General features: G+C 36.0%; 1 protein-coding gene across 2 annotated transcripts in view; it reads left to right on the forward strand.

Moving 5' to 3' along the window:
* Positions 1 to 17907, forward strand: part of LOC140153718 (E3 ubiquitin-protein ligase rnf8-B-like) — a 33429-nt gene extending 15522 nt beyond the window's left edge. The window contains exons 2-9 of one of the 2 annotated variants that reach the window (XM_072176542.1): positions 2342 to 2473; positions 4848 to 5720; positions 6545 to 6781; positions 10971 to 11129; positions 11973 to 12107; positions 14002 to 14206; positions 15699 to 16028; positions 16769 to 17907. In XM_072176542.1, the coding sequence (XP_072032643.1) occupies positions 2342 to 2473; positions 4848 to 5720; positions 6545 to 6781; positions 10971 to 11129; positions 11973 to 12107; positions 14002 to 14206; positions 15699 to 16028; positions 16769 to 16806 (2109 nt within the window). In that variant the 3' untranslated portion in view covers positions 16807 to 17907. The remainder of the gene's footprint in view (positions 1 to 2341; positions 2474 to 4847; positions 5721 to 6544; positions 6782 to 10970; positions 11130 to 11972; positions 12108 to 14001; positions 14207 to 15698; positions 16029 to 16768) is intronic. The other variant, XM_072176544.1, reaches the window with a different exon arrangement.
* The last annotated feature ends 483 nt before the right edge of the window (positions 17908 to 18390 follow it).

The raw sequence follows: 18390 nt of genomic DNA on the forward strand, positions 1-18390 counted from the left end.
GGACGTCGCTAGACCAATCGGATCAGGAGGGTGTAGAACATATTTACCCAGGGTGCTCAAGAATCTAAAAAAGTGGGGGGGGTGAGGATCAAAAATTTTCCTAAACATTTTTTTTATGTGTAACTACATGTACTTTTACATTAACAATCGCACATTTAATTTTTATAATAACGACTCTTGTAATTGGCCAACAATCCTATGGTTTTGCCGACAAAATTAAGAATTGGTGTGTGTCTCACCCCCATACCCTCCTTTAATAGCAGCAGCCCTTTTCCTAAAGTAATACTGACATGCAATATTTATAAGGAATTCATTATGATAAAGTTCATTTTAGTAATCTGTATGTGTAGACTGGTCCCTTGAATGATGACATGATGTTATCATGGTTATAAATGTATTTGACTTTGAAAATCAATGTTTGCCATGGCAACATGATGTACCAACATTAATGACGCAGGTGCGTTTCAAACATTAACTATTGACAAATTAATGATTATATTGATTTTTGCTACTGTTAATTGTCAGTACAGGTACTAGGTTAATATAATAATTCAAGGGGAAATTTAAGGTCAATCCAGATTACCTTGATTGATGATGAATTAATTATTCATAATTAATTTGAAAACCACATATTTATAACATAATAATCTCATGAATACTGGACAACTTGACTGCATGCACACCTTGACCTACCCTGGTACATGTATTGTGACTGTAGTCAAGTGATTAGTTTACCGTAAGGCGACAAAAAAAAGAAACCCTGTTCTACGGGTGGACAGATCTTTGAAGTAGGGTCGGTCGGTCAGCCTTTTTTGTTTTTTTGGCAATGACCCAAAAAATCACCCAAATCTGTAAATAATTTGCAATTTGAGAAAAAAATTTTTTTTAAATTGTTCCTGAAATTTCCGAAATTTTGGTCGGTATTCATTACACAGGAAAATTTTTTTCCCAATTTGTTCAAAATCTGAGTCGGTCGGGCCCCAGAGAACAGGGTTTTTTTTTTCGCCTAAAAGTGGAAATTTTAGTGCTATATTTATTTTAGCATTCCAAGCTGCTACCATGAAAATAACAATGCGTAAATACATTCCTTTTGTGTAGGTCAAATCAATGTAAGGAAACTTAGAATGGCAAATTTAAAAACAAGGGAAACGGCTCAAAATTGGCAAAGCGTGAAAAATTCATCTCGTGAAAATGTTACACTTTTACACTAAATAAAATGTACACTTTCCACTTCAAAGGATAATAATGCAGTGCACTCTGCAATTCTTGATAATCAAAATCAAGATAGATTTCTTTATGCAGAAGAAATAATGGTTAACTTTGTCGGTTTCCCTTTTCTCATGGCTTCAGAGTCTATGCATGGGTACATAGCAAATTGCAAAGAGCCTTCATAATTATATGTCTTGTCTTTGTCATCAGTCATCACAGTGATTATTTTTGGACTGGCCGGAACAGAAAATGACCTTTCACAGTATTGTATTTTAGACATCTTTATTATTTTGATTTGTTGTTTAAATAAAAAGTCAGATTTGACAAGCTGAGTTTATTGATTTCATAATGAATTTATTTTGATGGCAGGGTTGGATTGGATGCCTACTCTAATACAGATTTCACATGCATGTTGCTGCAGATTGCTGCCCCCCAAAAAAAAAACCTGCAAAAGTATAAAAAAAATCCCAAAAAATCCAAATTTGTAAGCATTCATGTAGTGAGCAAAAAAAATCAGTGCTTTTACTTTTTTTGGGTCAAAAATGTCAAAATGTTGGTAAGAAAGTTCACTTTTCACATAATTGTGCCCCCGGAAAAAAGTTCCACTTTTTCAAAATCTGCCCGGGAAATCTGCACACCCTATAAAATCCTGCATATTAGCTACTTGCACGGTTCGCCATTATGCACTATATGCGGGGAGAGCCTCGAACTGGCAGCATACATGAAAGGAAGAATTATGTAACCTTACACAGAACGTTATGACTAGTTCAATTCCCATTCATGTATGCTGCCAGTTCGAGGCTCTCCCTCACATAGTGCATAATGGCGGAACTGCAAGTAGCTTAATGGACCTGGTATGCAGCCCAAGGGGCACTCGCCTTTGAAAGTGACGGGGATCCGGGGATGTGCGTACAAAGCCGTACAGCAGTTTGAAACTAGGGGTCTTTTGGTGAGAGCCTAGACACCGAAAAAGGGGATCTTTCAGTGAGAAGGCCCCCAAAAGGGGGTCTTTCCATGAGAATCCCATCACCCATTAGTGAGTGCCCACCCCAGTCTGCAGTACATTCTGTTATCATTAAAATTCATCAAATCTTTTGTTTCTTTTTGTTCTTTGAATTTTGACTGTTATTAGGTTACTTTAGGTCGAGGTTTGGATGTGACAGTTCAACTAGTATCCCGGAAGAATCCTTTGATGTTATCCAGGAAACACGCTATATTAAAAGAGACAGATGATGGAGAGTATTGGACAGTGAGAGATAATAAGGTGACTCACATATTGACATTTGAATTAGGGAATTGAGACAACTTTGTCTCATCATATCCCTGGTTGAATTAAACAACATTTGTTTGTTACACTATTTATTATTTTATAACAGGTTGTGTAGTGTAATGATGATACATAGAGATGTAAAATTCAGGGGTGTGAAATCTCCTGAATTCCTCTTTTTTGGAAATTTCTTTGAGGCAAAACGTTATCTTTTTCTTTCATTTTCAGCCCATTTTGAGCATATTTCAGTGCTTTTCCTCTTTTTTCCTCTTTTTTGAACGAAGTGCTTTTTTCAATAGAGGTCACTCACACCCCCTGAAAATTGCACATATTTAAATAAATATTGCAGACATTAATATCTATATACAATTTTACACATTTACATTGTATTTAAACAATTGAAATTTAATACAAATTTTTAGAGGAAGTTTTTTTCACATTTTTGTCTGCAGTTTTATTTTAAAGTAAGTATAATTGTTGCATTAAAAATTCTGTTTGTGTGACATCAGTTTCTCATGTATCCACCAACAGAAAGCTAGATTTTTTGTGCAAATTAATACTCTTAAATTGTTACTCGTTTTTCAAAAGATATTTACAGAAGATAATTATAATTTCAAGTAGGTATATGCCATGTTCATTTTAATGATGATTGCACAGAATTCGCAGACAGTTATCATATTCGCTCTCTCAATCTTCATCACATGTTACAGCAGAGTTTAACATAATGCTAGACAGAATCTATACCACAAGACATGCTCATGTGCAAAAAACTCAACCCTCCAGACAGTTTTAAAGGTGCACTCCAGGATTAACTACAAAGTTTGTTCTAGTATTTTTATTTGCATTCCAATTGACCTTAAAACTTAAACAACACAATCAGCAAGAGAGGCAAATTGAATCAATGTTGAATCGCACTAATATTTTTTTCAAACATAATTTTGATCAAGGCCTACTATCCTGGCCTGGACCCCACAAATTAATTTTATGGTAGTGATGATAATAACAATGATAGAAATAGCAACAATATTGACAGTGTAAATGACTCCACATCATTGGTCTAAATGTGGGTAGTCTTGATCTTATTGTCAACATTTTTTCACATTTATTATATGGAATTACTCACCACAAAACTATTTCAAATTATGCAGGTAACATTGTTGGTTCAACATGGATAAATTTTTGCCGCATTCAAAAGTGTTGATTGTTTGGATAATTTTGATGAACGATGTCTATGTGTTTTGTAATGGAGTATTTCTGTGACATGAATTATTGGCAAAAGCAGGAAGTACTCGCAGGTCAGACTGAAGTGAAAGTGTAATGGGAGTAGAACTGATCTAATATAACATAGAAAATATTCAGACTGATAATACAAAGTTGAATATATTTTAATGATATGGAAGACGAGTTTGGTTTAGAACTGATAGCTGCTGTAACCATGGGGAATAGAATTCAATATCGTGTATAAAATTAGTGCTGTTTAATTTTGAAATTTTAATAAAATTCATAGCATGAAAAAATTGATATTATTACTATTTTGCAGGGTATAGGATAAAATATTAGAATGTGACTTAAGGGGGTACTACACCCATGTGGTAAATTTGTGTCTATTTTTGCATTTTTCTCAAAAACTAATCACACACTGGTAACAAAAGTTATGTATATTATTGGGGCAAGGAATCCATTTACTACACTGAAATTTCAGTGACTCAAGACAAGCGGTTCAGTATATATGATAGACGAGGTACATCCTAGCGGTACCTTATTTCTTATCATAAATAACAAACCGCTTGTCCTGGGTCACTGAAATTCCAGTGTAGTAATTGGATTCCTTGCCCCTATAATAGACATAACTTTTGTTACCACTGTGTTATTAGTTTTTGAGAAAATGCAAAAATAGACACAAATTTATCGAGGGGTGTAGTACCCCTTAAACATTACTGAGGTCTGTAGATTTAATTTGATATCAGTGTATAGAATATTCCTACTGCCTTGTGCATATTGTACAGGAACTGGTAAGGTTTTTAATGAACAATTTAATGCAAGGTACATTAATTTATTTTGTGTTCTTGTATCTGTCTGTGTGTGTTAGCTACAACTATATGTGTGAGTGTGAACTGGATGCCTTTTACTTTGTATTAAACATAACACAGTGTGTTAAACACATTGTCATTCTAAAGACATTTCTGATATTAACGCATGATCTTTTCAAGTGGTTGTGTTTTCAAGTTTGGTATACTCAAAAGGTGATAATATATATGGGTGTGTCAGTGTGTGATGTGGGGGTGTACATATTCAAAACTATTTGTACTGAATATATATTGTGTGTAATTATTAATCGATACAATTGTACTTTTGTCTAATTTTCCTACAGAGCTTGAATGGTATTCATGTGAATGGGACCCAACTCAGCCCACAAAGACCTCACCTGCTTCAAGAAGGTGATATAGTCCAATTAGCTGTTGCACCGGACAAGACACAGCCACCTGACTTTTTGTTTACTGTTGTCCAAGAACATCATTCTCCAGCCGATGTGGAGGTTATCTTAAAATCTTACAAGAAAACTCGTAAGATGGGAACTAAAGGTCAGGCTAAAGGAAATTACAGCCAAGAAACACAACATTTATACAACGAGAATACAGAAGTGGACACTTCTGGAAGAGACCATAGTAGATCTCAAAGAGTTTTGCTGTTGACTAATGATCAGAAGAGGAAGTTGAGTGATACCAGCATGGATATGATCACTTGTTCCGATGACTCTGAACGACCTAGCACATCTGGTTCACCTCTCCCAAAGAGGCAGAGACAGATGTCGGAGTCGGAGAAAGAATTAACTGAGCAGCTAGAGAAGCAGAAGAAAGAGGCGGAAATACAAGCCAAACAAGCAGAAGAACAGCTTAGAGATCTGATGGTAAAATTGAAAGAACAGCAGGAGGCTAGGATGATTTTAGAAAAACAACTTAAAGAAAAAGAGAAGATGATTTTAAAAGAGTTAGATACAGAAAAGGCTGATTTCCAGTCCAAAAGACAGCAGATACAGAATGAGATGGAAAAGGCTATGGAGTGTCAGGTATTGCAGAAGGAACTTGATTTACAAGAGCAATTGAAGCTTCAACAAGAAGCGCAGGCCGAGGAGAGGCAGAGACTAGAAAATACCCTCAGAGAAGAGTGGGAGAGACGTCTGAAGGAGAAAGAGGAAGACTTGACTAAATTACAACAAGAGATGCAAGCTACTTTAGAGTCACAGGTAAACCCAGATTGTCTTAAAATTGTTGAGACATTTAAATGTAATAAATAATGTTTTCTTTTTGCCCCATTGAATACTATTATAATGCACTGATAAAAATTATATTAAAACATTTTTTCACAGATCCACATGTATGAAGTGTGTGTTTTTATGGAATGATTTCCAGTTGTTATTGACCGACGCCTTTTTTCCTTTTATTTTGTTTATTTATCTGGTAATCATAGAAATATATTATGTTGTCTTTCTCATCACAATTACTGGTGGATTAATTTGCTAAAGAAGTTAAGGCTCTTCTATTGCGTGAATTGCTAATATTTTTTTCAAAGCTGGATAAAGTTGTACATTTTAATTACTTTTGCTTGATCAGTCATGGAAATATTTAATTAGTATGCATTGTTAGATGTTCAATAGAAGCAAAAGTAATTAAACCGCACTTTATCCAGCTTAGAAAAAAGAAATTACAATTTTTTTTTAGCTGCAGTAGTTCTCTGCTTTACAACCTTGAATAACAATTATTAAGGGTCTATAACTTCTTCAATTTTTGGGAAAAAAATGGTGGGGGGGAGGGGAGTTTGGGTAACCTGTTGACCCGGGTAGGCCAAGGACAGGTAGGAAATCAGGTACCCGGGAATTGGTGAGAGACTTAAATAAAGTACTGTATGTTAATGATACCAAGATTATCTGAGAACACTCCGCAGTAACATGTAACAGCACACTGTATTACTCAAGCATTTTCTCCTCTGTATAGATTCATCACCTTTTGACCATTGATGTTTTTATCACAAGTAAATAACAATATTTAAAATTTCTTCACCCAAAAATAGGTACAAGAGAAAGAAGCCATGATGATGGAACAGCTACGAGCCCAGAGGGAGGAACTTCTGTGGGAGAAACAGCGAGTTGAGGCTCAACTTCAGGAAGAGTGGTCGAAAAAACTAGAAGAGAAAGACAAGAATCTGCAAGAGTTGCAGAAAGAAATGAAGACGACTTTGGAGAAGGAGATTAGGGACAAGGAGGAGATGATGTTGCAGCAGTTGGAATCACAACGAGCAGCACTGCAGGTGTGGCTTTCTTGCATTCTGTGCTCAGTACTTGCCCAATCACATCATCGGCCCTTATCCAGGATATATATATGAGCATTATTGCTATTTTGGTGGATCATAATATCTTTAACATCCTCATGGGAATATGAGAGCTACTGAAAATGGGCCCGGTGCAAAGATGATTGATAATAGGGGGAAAATAAGAGAAGTTTGGGCCTGTGGATGAATTAAAATTAAAAAGTCTTTTTACGGGCTTTGAATAACTAACATCTCCACTCATGATCATTATTCCAAGTTGCTTTAAAACGGTAACATTAACAGTTGATCAGTTGCAAGCATTTTTTGTTTGAAGTAACAAAACAAAATACTGGGTTCTACGCTTTCCTCAATAGAATAGGAAGAATTGATCAATTCCCTATTGAAAGTTGACATAAAACGCATCTCGATATCAGTAAAAGAATTTGAATTATTCAGCGAATACGGATGAAGTAAACTGCTTGATGGAAATATATAATTTGTTTTACTGCCACTGTGAATTCCCCAATGTTGAGGTATGTCATAGAGTGGTCAAAAGAATCGACTGCTAAACATGCTAAATGAAAATTACAATAGAGTGAATATGCAGGTCACTCATTAAAGGGTCAACACGACCGTTTTAAAGGGTCAAGATGACCGTTTAAATTATCTAAAAGAAAGTAGAAAGAAGAATAGGGTTTTTATGATGAAATAATCCATGTTATCTCGAAACATGGCTCTTTTCAACCAAAACATGTGCAAATTGTGTTCTGCAGTGTGAGTTTAAGCTCTTCAATTATCAAAATTGTGTCGTCTTACTACCTTTACTGGAGACCAATCTAGGAACGTGGATATATATATAGCCCAGATAAAATGTGAATGCCGAAGAATACCCAATGAGAGGGTTTGCTTAAAGAATTCAACGCTGCACCTCCGGCGACGCAAGGTCTGCTGATCCGTAAGATATCTCAGAATTTTTTTTATTGATTATAATTAACCATATAGGTTATTTACTAATGCATGTACATACGTTTCATGCAGTTAGTGTGTGAGCATTAGTGTGATTACGATTAAAACATTTTTTTTTTCGTCACTTTGAGCGTAACAATTGAGCCAGTGTTGTAGAAATCAGAAAACCAAAATGATCATTTTTAAGCAATCCAAAACTGATTTAATTTATTTTTCAAAATTTATTTCTCAAATGATATCATTTTGTGACATAGTTTAGAATTACTGAAAAACCAAAACTCTTGTTTGCATTTTGTTTAAAACTGTTTTCCCCAATATTTTTTTGGATCAACTCTAGAATCAAACTGCCTTCCAATTCACAATTTCCATCTCTGCTGTTGCTGAGGACAACTAGAAATTAACTTTACTCTTGCGATTTTTAAGTTGACACTCAAAAATAAATCAATAGATTGATCAATCAATCATGCAATCAATCATTAAATCACTATCAACTGTTTTCAACTAGACATAGCTACAACATTGTCTCAGTGGGAAGTAGTCTTGGGCCAAATCATAGTGTTATGGAAAAAAACGAAGAGATGATAAAAAAGCCTCAATTTTGTTGCTGACATTTTTCAAATTCAAAATAAAAATTGAAAAAGATCAAACAAATTACCATTGTTAAAATTTAATTATATCACATGGTAATGATTTAGTCCTATCTTTTTAGGCATGCTAAATTTCCACAAATTATTAAACAAGGATTTTTTCTTCAAATTTTGAAATGGTGACGGTGACATTGAGATGGCTTCCAAGCTCAAATTCAGATGGCGAGTAAGTGTCCTTGTTGTGTAAGAACTTCTGTATACAACCTTTCAGGAGATGAGAGCGTGTCTTTTTGTGGATGTTTGCTGCTTCGTTGCCATGGAAATTGGTACATTGGTGCATTGTGTCAGTCGGTGTCTTATTGAGACTTGGGTCAAACAAATTTGAACCTTTTTTTCCTCCTAGATGCTCCTGCTTAGCTAACCAAAGTTAATTCACACAATCCATGATAAGAGACCCTTCAGTAGCAGCCTGGATTTCCCATACCAAATGTAAAGAATGACCATTTATGGTTTCGCGCGCAGAATGAGGGAAGATATAAATGGCTTCGGCACCACACTAGTGTATATTCAATTGAATGCTGGCAATGGGGCAAAACGTGCGATCCATAATAAGGCATTCCAAATATCCCAATATTTGTGGCTATTTGGAATGACTTGTCAACATCCTTCTCATGAGAAGACTTTATGCCATTAAATAACCAAACTGAAACATAATAAAACCCAAACTTCAAGAGGAAAGGATATCTTTCTTACAATAAGAAATAAGCGTGTATTTTCATGGACATGAAACAGTTCATTCTTGTTATGTAGTGACAGATCGCATTTTTTTGGCAGTTAAAATGTGGGTGGTGTAAAGTCTGCTAGTGAAAAATGGAAGTTGTTACGTTTAAGTTATTACCCTTATTTTAGAATGAGAGATAGTGAGTTTACAAATATGTGATTTTCAATTTTCAGGTCGTCCAAAGGAAAGACCTTATGGCATCACAAGTCGTGTGTCCATCAGTCTGTGTGTGTCCAGCCAACAGGCTGTGTGTATGTGTTAATTTGGTCTCATATGAAGAATTAAAATCCTAAGGGCTCATATTGAAATTCCCTTACACAGGAAGGTGTGCGCCATCCTGCAGCTTTCCTGTGCTAGCCTTCTTTTGTTAAAATCCTGGGCAGGGTGTATCACTGATGCATATAATCCATCCATTTTATGACCGAGCTTTCCTGAGGCACGCGCTTAGCGAGGGGAATCCAGCCTTCTTTCTGTGTGAAAACGTGGTAGGGTATTTCAATATGAGCCCTAATGCAACCATTATTATGTTTTGATGGATCCAAGTGTGTGAAAATATTGGATCCAACACATAATAATGATAAAATTGGATGCTTCACGCCCAATATTTATTGGTCTCGCTGTGAGTTGTAAAATATTGGATTCAAACTCATAGCTCGACCAATAAATATGGGCTCAACCTGTCCGATTTTATATCAAACATGGGTCATAGCTGAATTATGGTTGCCTTTCATGTATTGGCGATATTTACGGTCACATACTGAGGTCAAGGGTCATTTGAGGTCAACTTGTAAATATGCTGAAAATGAAAAATCTGGACTCATGTGAACAGTTCAAATCCAATTGCAACCAAACTTAAGCCATAGCTTTACTATAGGAACTTTCATGTAATAGTGGTATTCAAGGTCACACACTAAAGTCAAAGGTCATTTGAGGTCAACTTTTAAAATAGGCTGAAAATTAAAAAAACATTTATCTCATATCTTCGGACGACCTATCTGGGACCGCCGTCCCTATTTTTAGATTTAAGTAAACAAAGATAATGATCATTTTTCATCTTCAAAGGTGTTAGCTTCATATTTATTTAAAAATTTCAATTATATCTAATGATTTGCGAAGTGCATTTATATAGGCCATACATCAGTCAAAGTGGATTTGTCTTCATTTGTAGTGATATTTTTGCTAGTTCCCTTTTGGTTAGGAATCAAATTATTGATTTTAGTACCATCACATATTTTTCATTGCTGATGAGATTTGATTTTTGATTTGATTTTATACATGTAAATGTACATGTATGCAAGCAAAAAGGAACTAAACGTAGTACAGTAATATCAATATTCTTCAAGCAAACTTATCTTTAAAGGGTATTTCGTGATTCTAGCATCCTCCTGTACATATAAGGGTATGGTTCAATTGATATCCACACACAAAACAAGCTCATTTCCTAAATTTTAGTTGATTCTGACATGCAATTGCGAGTTACGATAAGTACATGTTATTATATATTTTGTTATATATTACAGTACCCCATAGGCCACTACTGTTTTAATTTATGGCATTAGACAGCCAGAAAATGCTAATGATATCTTTGTCAAGTGACCGAATGTGCAAAATGTTTATGCGTACAAACATGAAGTCCTAGGTTTCCGATGGTATAAAAACCTTTTTTGGAGTGTGTTGGGGGATGAGGCTGTGGATCACGCAGTACCACTTTAAGCCTAACTGTGCACTTATTAGCACAAGAGCCTATGCGGTATTCTTTTTCATACCAATTTAGTGATATTATTTCATGTATGTTTTCCACCGTAAAATAGCCAATTTTTTGAGATTTTGATTTCTTTCCTTCTGTATAAAATAGAATGAGAAGCAGAGAGTGGAAGAGAGTTTGCAAGAGGAATTAGAGAGAAAACTGGAGGAGAAAAACAAAGATTTGCAGATGAAATTGGAAGCAGAGAAAGCCAAACTGGAAGAAGTCATAGCGCATAAAGAAAAGGAATACTCTAATCTGAAGAATGAAGTAAGACTTTATTCATTAGTACAACATCAACATATTAATAGAGATGGCTTATTTATGTACTAGTGAGACAGGTTCAATAAGAGTTAATTAATGTGTCATATCTTGTGCCGATTGGTTGTGTTATGTCCCGATTTCTTGTATTTACATTTAATACACTTATACTATGATCAGCTCGTAATAGGCGTGGCTTTCTTTGGTTTTTATTACTGTGCGAGTCAATAAAGTCTAAACTTACACCTGGTGTAAATTCACAAAAGCAGGCGTCGGTCACGCAATACGCAGTTTGTGTAGGTGCTACGCCCAACTGTGTGTACGCCATTCTATATCAATCCACGATGTTATGAGTCCTGCCTATTACAAGCTGATCAGAGTATAGTAGGAATTCCCTTTACCAATGACAATACATTCTCCATCTGGCGTCCTTAATTTTACAAAAAGCTTTGACATGAAATCAGTAACTATTCCATCTCCACATCAATTACTTGTAAGTGTACCTTCCCCAAGGGTGAATACTTAGTTTCACCTCAAATTTGGTAGTGGTGTCAGTGGGTTTTTGTTTGCGCATGTGATTTGATACTGGCAGTGGCACTGCGGCATCGCCTAACAGAATAAGTACCTACCTCACATCCAAACTCAAGGTGAAATGAAATATAGGTGGGGAAGAGGCAAGCAAAGTTTTTTTGGGAAGGGATCATGTATTTTCTTGCAAGTGGAAAAGGGGGCGCAAGTACATTTTGGCGCACATTTATTGAGCACAAATATTTGCACTCAAATGGCAAGGAAAATGTTAAAATCCTGGGTTAAAATAATTGATTTTATCAATTTTATTTATCATTTTTATAGCTAAATGAAAGCAAATTAGAGAAGGAGCAACAGGAAGAGATTCTTCAGAGGGCAAGAGCAGAGGCATTGCAGAACATCACAGACGTCATGGAAACAGAACTCACCTGTAGTATCTGCTCAGAATTTTTCATGCAGGTATGATGTAGACTTTCTTGCTATAATGTGAAATTGTACATTGAGCAAAATCATTCAGTTTGTGTTTTATTTGGCCTAATTTGTATGCATGTGAATGTATTTATTCACTTGTTTAAATTTGGTTGATGCATGGCAAGGCAGTCCCAACATACAAGCACACATCAGAGGATGTTTAAAGACATTCCCACAACCCAATGGGGTTTCTGACCTTGTATGTCTGGCTTTTGTACACATGTGGTACAGTTGTCAGTTGATCATACCTTGCATTGGGATTGTGTGCAAATATCTGGTGTTTTCATCCTATTATTTAACATTCAAAACATCGAGACTTAGGAATAAAATTAATGCAGTGGGACAATATGAATGTTTCCTGTAAGAAAATCAAATATCAGTCATAAGTCTCAACTATTAGCTTGTTGGCTGCAGTTTTAAAATTACCATTTTGTGTGTGTGGCAATGGGGACTTTGCCTTTAAAATTAGGTTATATTGATCAAATTTCCCAATCATAGTGCATTGTAGGAATGCCTTTAAGCCTCCTCTGAGCACACATGGTGTCCGGCCTATGCCCATCTGTATGTTTTCATTTTGTAAGAATCATCTGGCCTAGTAAAGTGTAGGGAGGGAGGGACTGAAAAGATGACAATAGAGGTACAATGGACTATTCCAGTTGAAACCCATACAGACACTTTGGAAGATGTGACTTTAATCTCCCACACAGGGGGTGTAGATATCAAATGGAGTCGGTCATTGAGGTAACTCCATTTGAAATTCACACTCCCTGTGTGGAAGATTAAGGTTGTAGGGGTGTAAGGATTCCAACTGGAATAGCTCAATTAGTCATATTAGCTGTAGAAGTATCTAGCTGTTAGAGCAAACTAAAAATATAATATTGATTAAAAAATTATCAAACATATTTATGAGAAGTAAGATATTAAACTTCTCTGAACTGAATACCTATTTAAGTTTGTTCGGCTTATAATAGAGGCCGTCAGCATGATGTCATATGCCGCCATCTTGAGGGTACACGCTGTGATGGTCGTTCGATCTCCATACGTGAGCAGCAAAATCACTGCGTTGATGCGTGATAACAGCTGCGTAGCAAGCTGCACCCTGCGCGTAGTGTCCGACGCATGAACACACAGATCATTTGTATTCACAAGATGGCTAAAGGCTGACAGCCTCTATTGGTAAAGTTTTTGTTACTGCACATGTAAATAATAAGTCCCACTTACGATCACATACATTCACATAAGCGTGCGGCAGTCACACATTATGCAATGCGCAACTAGCGTAAGTGTTGCGTAAAACTGCATCCATGTTATTCTATATCAATACACAATGTTATGAGTCGCAATTTTCTTGCCAATTATAAGCTGAATAAACTTGGCCTGTTTAAAATGGGGAATGTTTGCTTCAGGAGTTTTGACCTCTTAAGTGTCTTCTCATTCAAATGGTAATTTCGTTTTTGACGGCTTATTGTGCGCATTTGAAATTTTTTTTAACTTACAAAGAAAAAAAACCTGGAAAAATCACACAAAAATAATATAAAACACTACTGGAGAAAACATTTACACATTACACAACAAACGAGCATAGTGAAAAACTACTGCAGGTTGATAGGGGGTCATAAATGTTCTTGAATATGAAGAAATATGATTTTTGTGTGTGTTGGAGAGACCCACTGTAAAATTCCATTCCAATTTGCAATAAAAAAGGTGTTTTTTTTTTCATTTGAAGACATGGATTATAAAAATAATAAAAAATAAAAAAATGCATTTCGCATTTGACTTTTTTGACCTGCTACAGGAAACAAACATGTTTTTTTTTTTTGGCCTAATATGAAACAAATATGATTCAAAGTATTAACTTTTCTCTATATTTTTTTCTCTACAGGCAACTACTCTGAACTGTTCACACTCTTTCTGTAATTACTGTATTCTAACATGGATGAATAAGAAGAGGGAGTGTCCAGTCTGTAGGACAGTTGTCCTTTCTCATAACCGTTCCATTGTACTAGATAACTATATTGACAAGATGGTTGAAAAACTAAGTGAAGAAATGAAGGACAGAAGAGATGCTATCATCATTGAGAGAAAAAGTAAGACATATGTGAGACCTTATGTATCTTTTCCTGGGTAGGATTAGGTCTAGGTTTACTAGAGGGGCATCAAAACTAGTACTACAGCCCTGTTTTATTGAATTTTTTTCAAAGAGAAATGCTAATACCTCATACAATGCATCCAACGGTCCAGGGAAATTAATGAGGTGTCACTGGACTGGAGTTTGGAGTAGATTATAGCGAGGATTTCTCTTATCAAATGTATACAGTTAAGTTTTAAATATTTGAAACTTATGAATGGAAATAAAATAGAAATGATGACCTACAGCTAGACATACTGAAATGAAATGGTACATGGACAGCTATAAATCCTGTTAGATTGATAGTGTCTGGTAATGTATCGGAGTATCAGTGTCGTATTGTAACGGAACCATGACTCTGCAGTCACACATGTATGTAATTCTATAGGACATCTTGAAAATCGAAGAGATATTAGAGGAGTTTTCATTCAAAGTTAGTATTCGATTACAAAGTCACCTGAGATTCATTACCATTTGGTATGAAAGTATCAGAGATGAGTTTACAGCAGGTCTAATATGATATCGCCTGGTCGTATGTCTTACACCGATGCTATCACCAGGTCTGAGAAATTTGTAAGCAAATCTGTTAATTTACCGTTACTATGGTAAACCGAAAGAAATAAATCTTATCAGTTTCAACTTCTAAAATGATAAAGACTTTTGTGGTTATATCTAGATACGTGAATTGAGGAAATAAGAATTCAATCCAAATGTCTTGAATATAAGATGGTAGAGTAATACGTCTGGAAAAATTATGTGGTTTCACTGTTTGTGAATAACAGGAAATTTGACATTTCCAAGCATACTGATTATATGTGAGATGATGAAATAGAATTCCACTTTGCATATTTACATTTGGGTCGAAATATGTAATTGCAAATTAGATGGAAATGAATCAAGTGTCGAGGCACTTACCTAAAGCTTTATATGTTTTTAGATTTTTTGTCAATCTTGGAGATGCAAGGCCATAGGAAGGTCAATAAAATTGGGTCGGCCAAATTAAGGTTGTGTCCCATGCTATATACCTGTGGTGATGAGAGAAAGAAGAGATTTGGCTCTGGATTTCCAAGTTGTAATGAAGGACATGTTAACCATAGGTTTCAACATATTAAAACATCATAAAAAGTCCAATTTTTGAGATATTTTCTTAAAAAGATCAAGAGCTAACTTAAGAACCACTGAACCAATACTAGGCTTGTTTGTACTTATTTTAATGCATTTTTCATGCTGATTCCAAATATGGTCATGAATATTTACAATTCTGAAATTTTTGAATATTAGAAAAATTGGAACTTGTCGTCTGCAGTCGACACCCGCGTGGGATGAGTTAAATATCCACATTATCCCTGACACCAAGTATGGCAGCTTTTCACCAAAGATACCTCTCACAATGTTCAACACAATATGCATGAATTTTGAACTGAATTGTTTTGATTTGTAATTTCTTGCAGAACAACAAAATGAAAATTCAAGACCACCTACCTCGGCTATAATATTTCCACGTCAACAAGAACCTCCCATTCCTATTCCAGTATATCATCAACAGCAACAACAGCAACATCAACAGCAACATCATCAGCAACAGCAGCATCATAATCGTGGCTATCATCACGGTCACCGTGGACAACCTCACCAGCAAATGCATCACCAGAACCGTCGCAATGATCCTATCGTCATATCTGATGGCGAAGGCACCGACCCCATAGAAGTTATAGATGATAATTATGATCCAGGCATGCCTGGGTATTATTATGGTGGCTATGGCACATGCCATAGATGTGGTAAGTTGAATTTTGGGTTTAATTGAATAAACAGCGTGTCACTCATTGCCGAGTTCTTGAGACCATTTGGATGGGATGTTGGATTTTGGCGCAAATTGAATAAAAGAGCCCTTCGATAGTGACTGAGCTGAAAATTGTCGTATCATTACAATCCCTGAGTACACTAATGTAATATTAAGTTTGCACCAAATAGTCGTGTGGTAGACTCTTTTCATGCTCATTCACTTGTGTAGAAATGGCCTTGAGCATGTAAAATACGGAAGGTTTTTAGCATAACAAAGAACAAGTCCCGAAATCTCAGTGTAAAAGCTAGGGAGTGTAAACTGTCTCATTTGCATAACAAGGAACAACTTTAATGAGAGCCAATGCTCTTTTGATCAATTTAGTTGATACATTTTTTCTCATGAATACAAGCCCATCACATAAATCATACATGCTGTGACACCTGGGTTGTGTTATAGTGAATTTATACTAGGTAGATTTTTGGACAAGAGGACAAGAGGATAAGTGCTTATTTCGAACACTGCTAGGTAGGGTTTCGCAATTCGCATATAGGCAAATATCGAACTTGGGTACGCACAGATATTAGCATTGAGCGTACTATGCAAAGACCACACACTTACGGGGCAAACATAGCTGACACAGAAGGTACCTCCTCTCATGATCAAGAGTTTGATATTTTGCCTATAGTTTCTTTTGAAGAAAGGATGACTAACAGCCTCATTAATTTTGTGTTTCAGGTCGAAGAGGACACTGGTCAAGAGGATGTCCATATTAAAAAGGAACATGACGAACAAATGCAGTAACATATCAATGCAGTATTACATAGTTGCACCAAGAAATATAATCTTACTTGAATGCTCAACCCACTTGCACACTCTATGGTCTGTATATCTACCTCGAGTCACCAACACTAGCTAGTTCAGCATGTACTGTGTTGGCTTAGCGTAGTTTCTTGTGTGTATATATGCAGCATGTTGATCGCATGTGTAAAAGTATGTACATGCACCAAGTAATGCTTAAGCTAACGCAGAACATGCTAAACTTCAAAGCTAGTGCCGGTGACCCTGGGCCGGCGATTCGAGGTAGATATACATACAGACTATAGACATTCTCAGTGCAAGTTTTAACATACATTTAAGATGAGGTTGTCATTTCGTTCATAGAGCATGCAATTGCATTTAAGACAATAGATCATAAATATTTCATTTTCAATCGTAAATGTTCAAGTCTGAGAGTAATCTTTTACTCATCTTGGTAAATTAACAAACGTCACGTACCATCTCTCTCTCTGAAACTTTTATAAGAGAGAACCAGTGCAATTTAGAATCTGATGTATGTATCACCTACCACCATCATAGTATGGAAACCTGCAAAATGCAAAACCTTGTAACTCCAATAGCTGCTATGTGTTATGTAAATATGTAACACCTAGCAGCTATTGGAGCTATGAGGTTTTGCCAGAACAGTGATGATATACCTATCTACATAATTTGTTCAGCTGGCAGTATTGTTATAAAAGCAAGAGATACAACTAGAGGCATTTTCAACATCCTGTGATGTGTGTGCATGTGATCTTTAGCATTAAATGGCTGGTTAGCAATCATGACTGGTTGACTTGCTTAGTGCACCCACACCGGTATTTGTGCATGCCTGTCTGTACCACTGTGTTGTGCATATGCTTGAGTCACCCTCATGATAACCAGCATGTCATGAAGGATTAGGAACATTCCTGTAGGCTGATCAAAGTTGCACACATGTAAATAGGTATAGACCATATTAGAGGTTTTCAACCCTGGCTTTTGTTTGCACAATGGGCTGTTCCATTTAAAATCCACACTACCCCTGTGGAAGATTTTGGAAATATGTTCCACAGGGGGAGTATGAATTTCAAATGGAATTAACACTGTAAACTGAAAAGGTCCTAAGAAGGACAAATCAACCTAAGAGTTAATACCTTACTACAATGGGGAATTATCTCTACACTCCTTTGTGCCTCAATTCAACTTAGGCAAAGTTAGGTCAATAAAGAATTGAATTTAGGGCACTTTTTAGGACACCCACTTCACATAATAATGGAACCACTTCACTTCCCAGGAAACCCACTTGAAGTGAAGTGGCTGTCCTAAAAGTGAAGTGATTGCCTTTGTTAAGTGAAGTGGTGTCCTAAAAAGTGCCCTAAATTCAATTCTTTAGTGCCCTAACTTTGCCTAAGTTGAATTGAGGCACAAAGGAGTGTAGAGATAATTCCCCATTATAGTAGGGTATTAACTCTTAGGTTGATTTGTCCTTCTTAGGACCTTTTCAGTTTACAGTGTAACACATTAGGCAGCTCCATTTTAAACTCGCCCTCCCTCTGTGG

The sequence above is a fragment of the Amphiura filiformis genome, chromosome 5 (assembly GCF_039555335.1).
Source record: "Amphiura filiformis chromosome 5, Afil_fr2py, whole genome shotgun sequence".
Classification (NCBI taxonomy): domain Eukaryota; kingdom Metazoa; phylum Echinodermata; class Ophiuroidea; order Amphilepidida; family Amphiuridae; genus Amphiura; species Amphiura filiformis.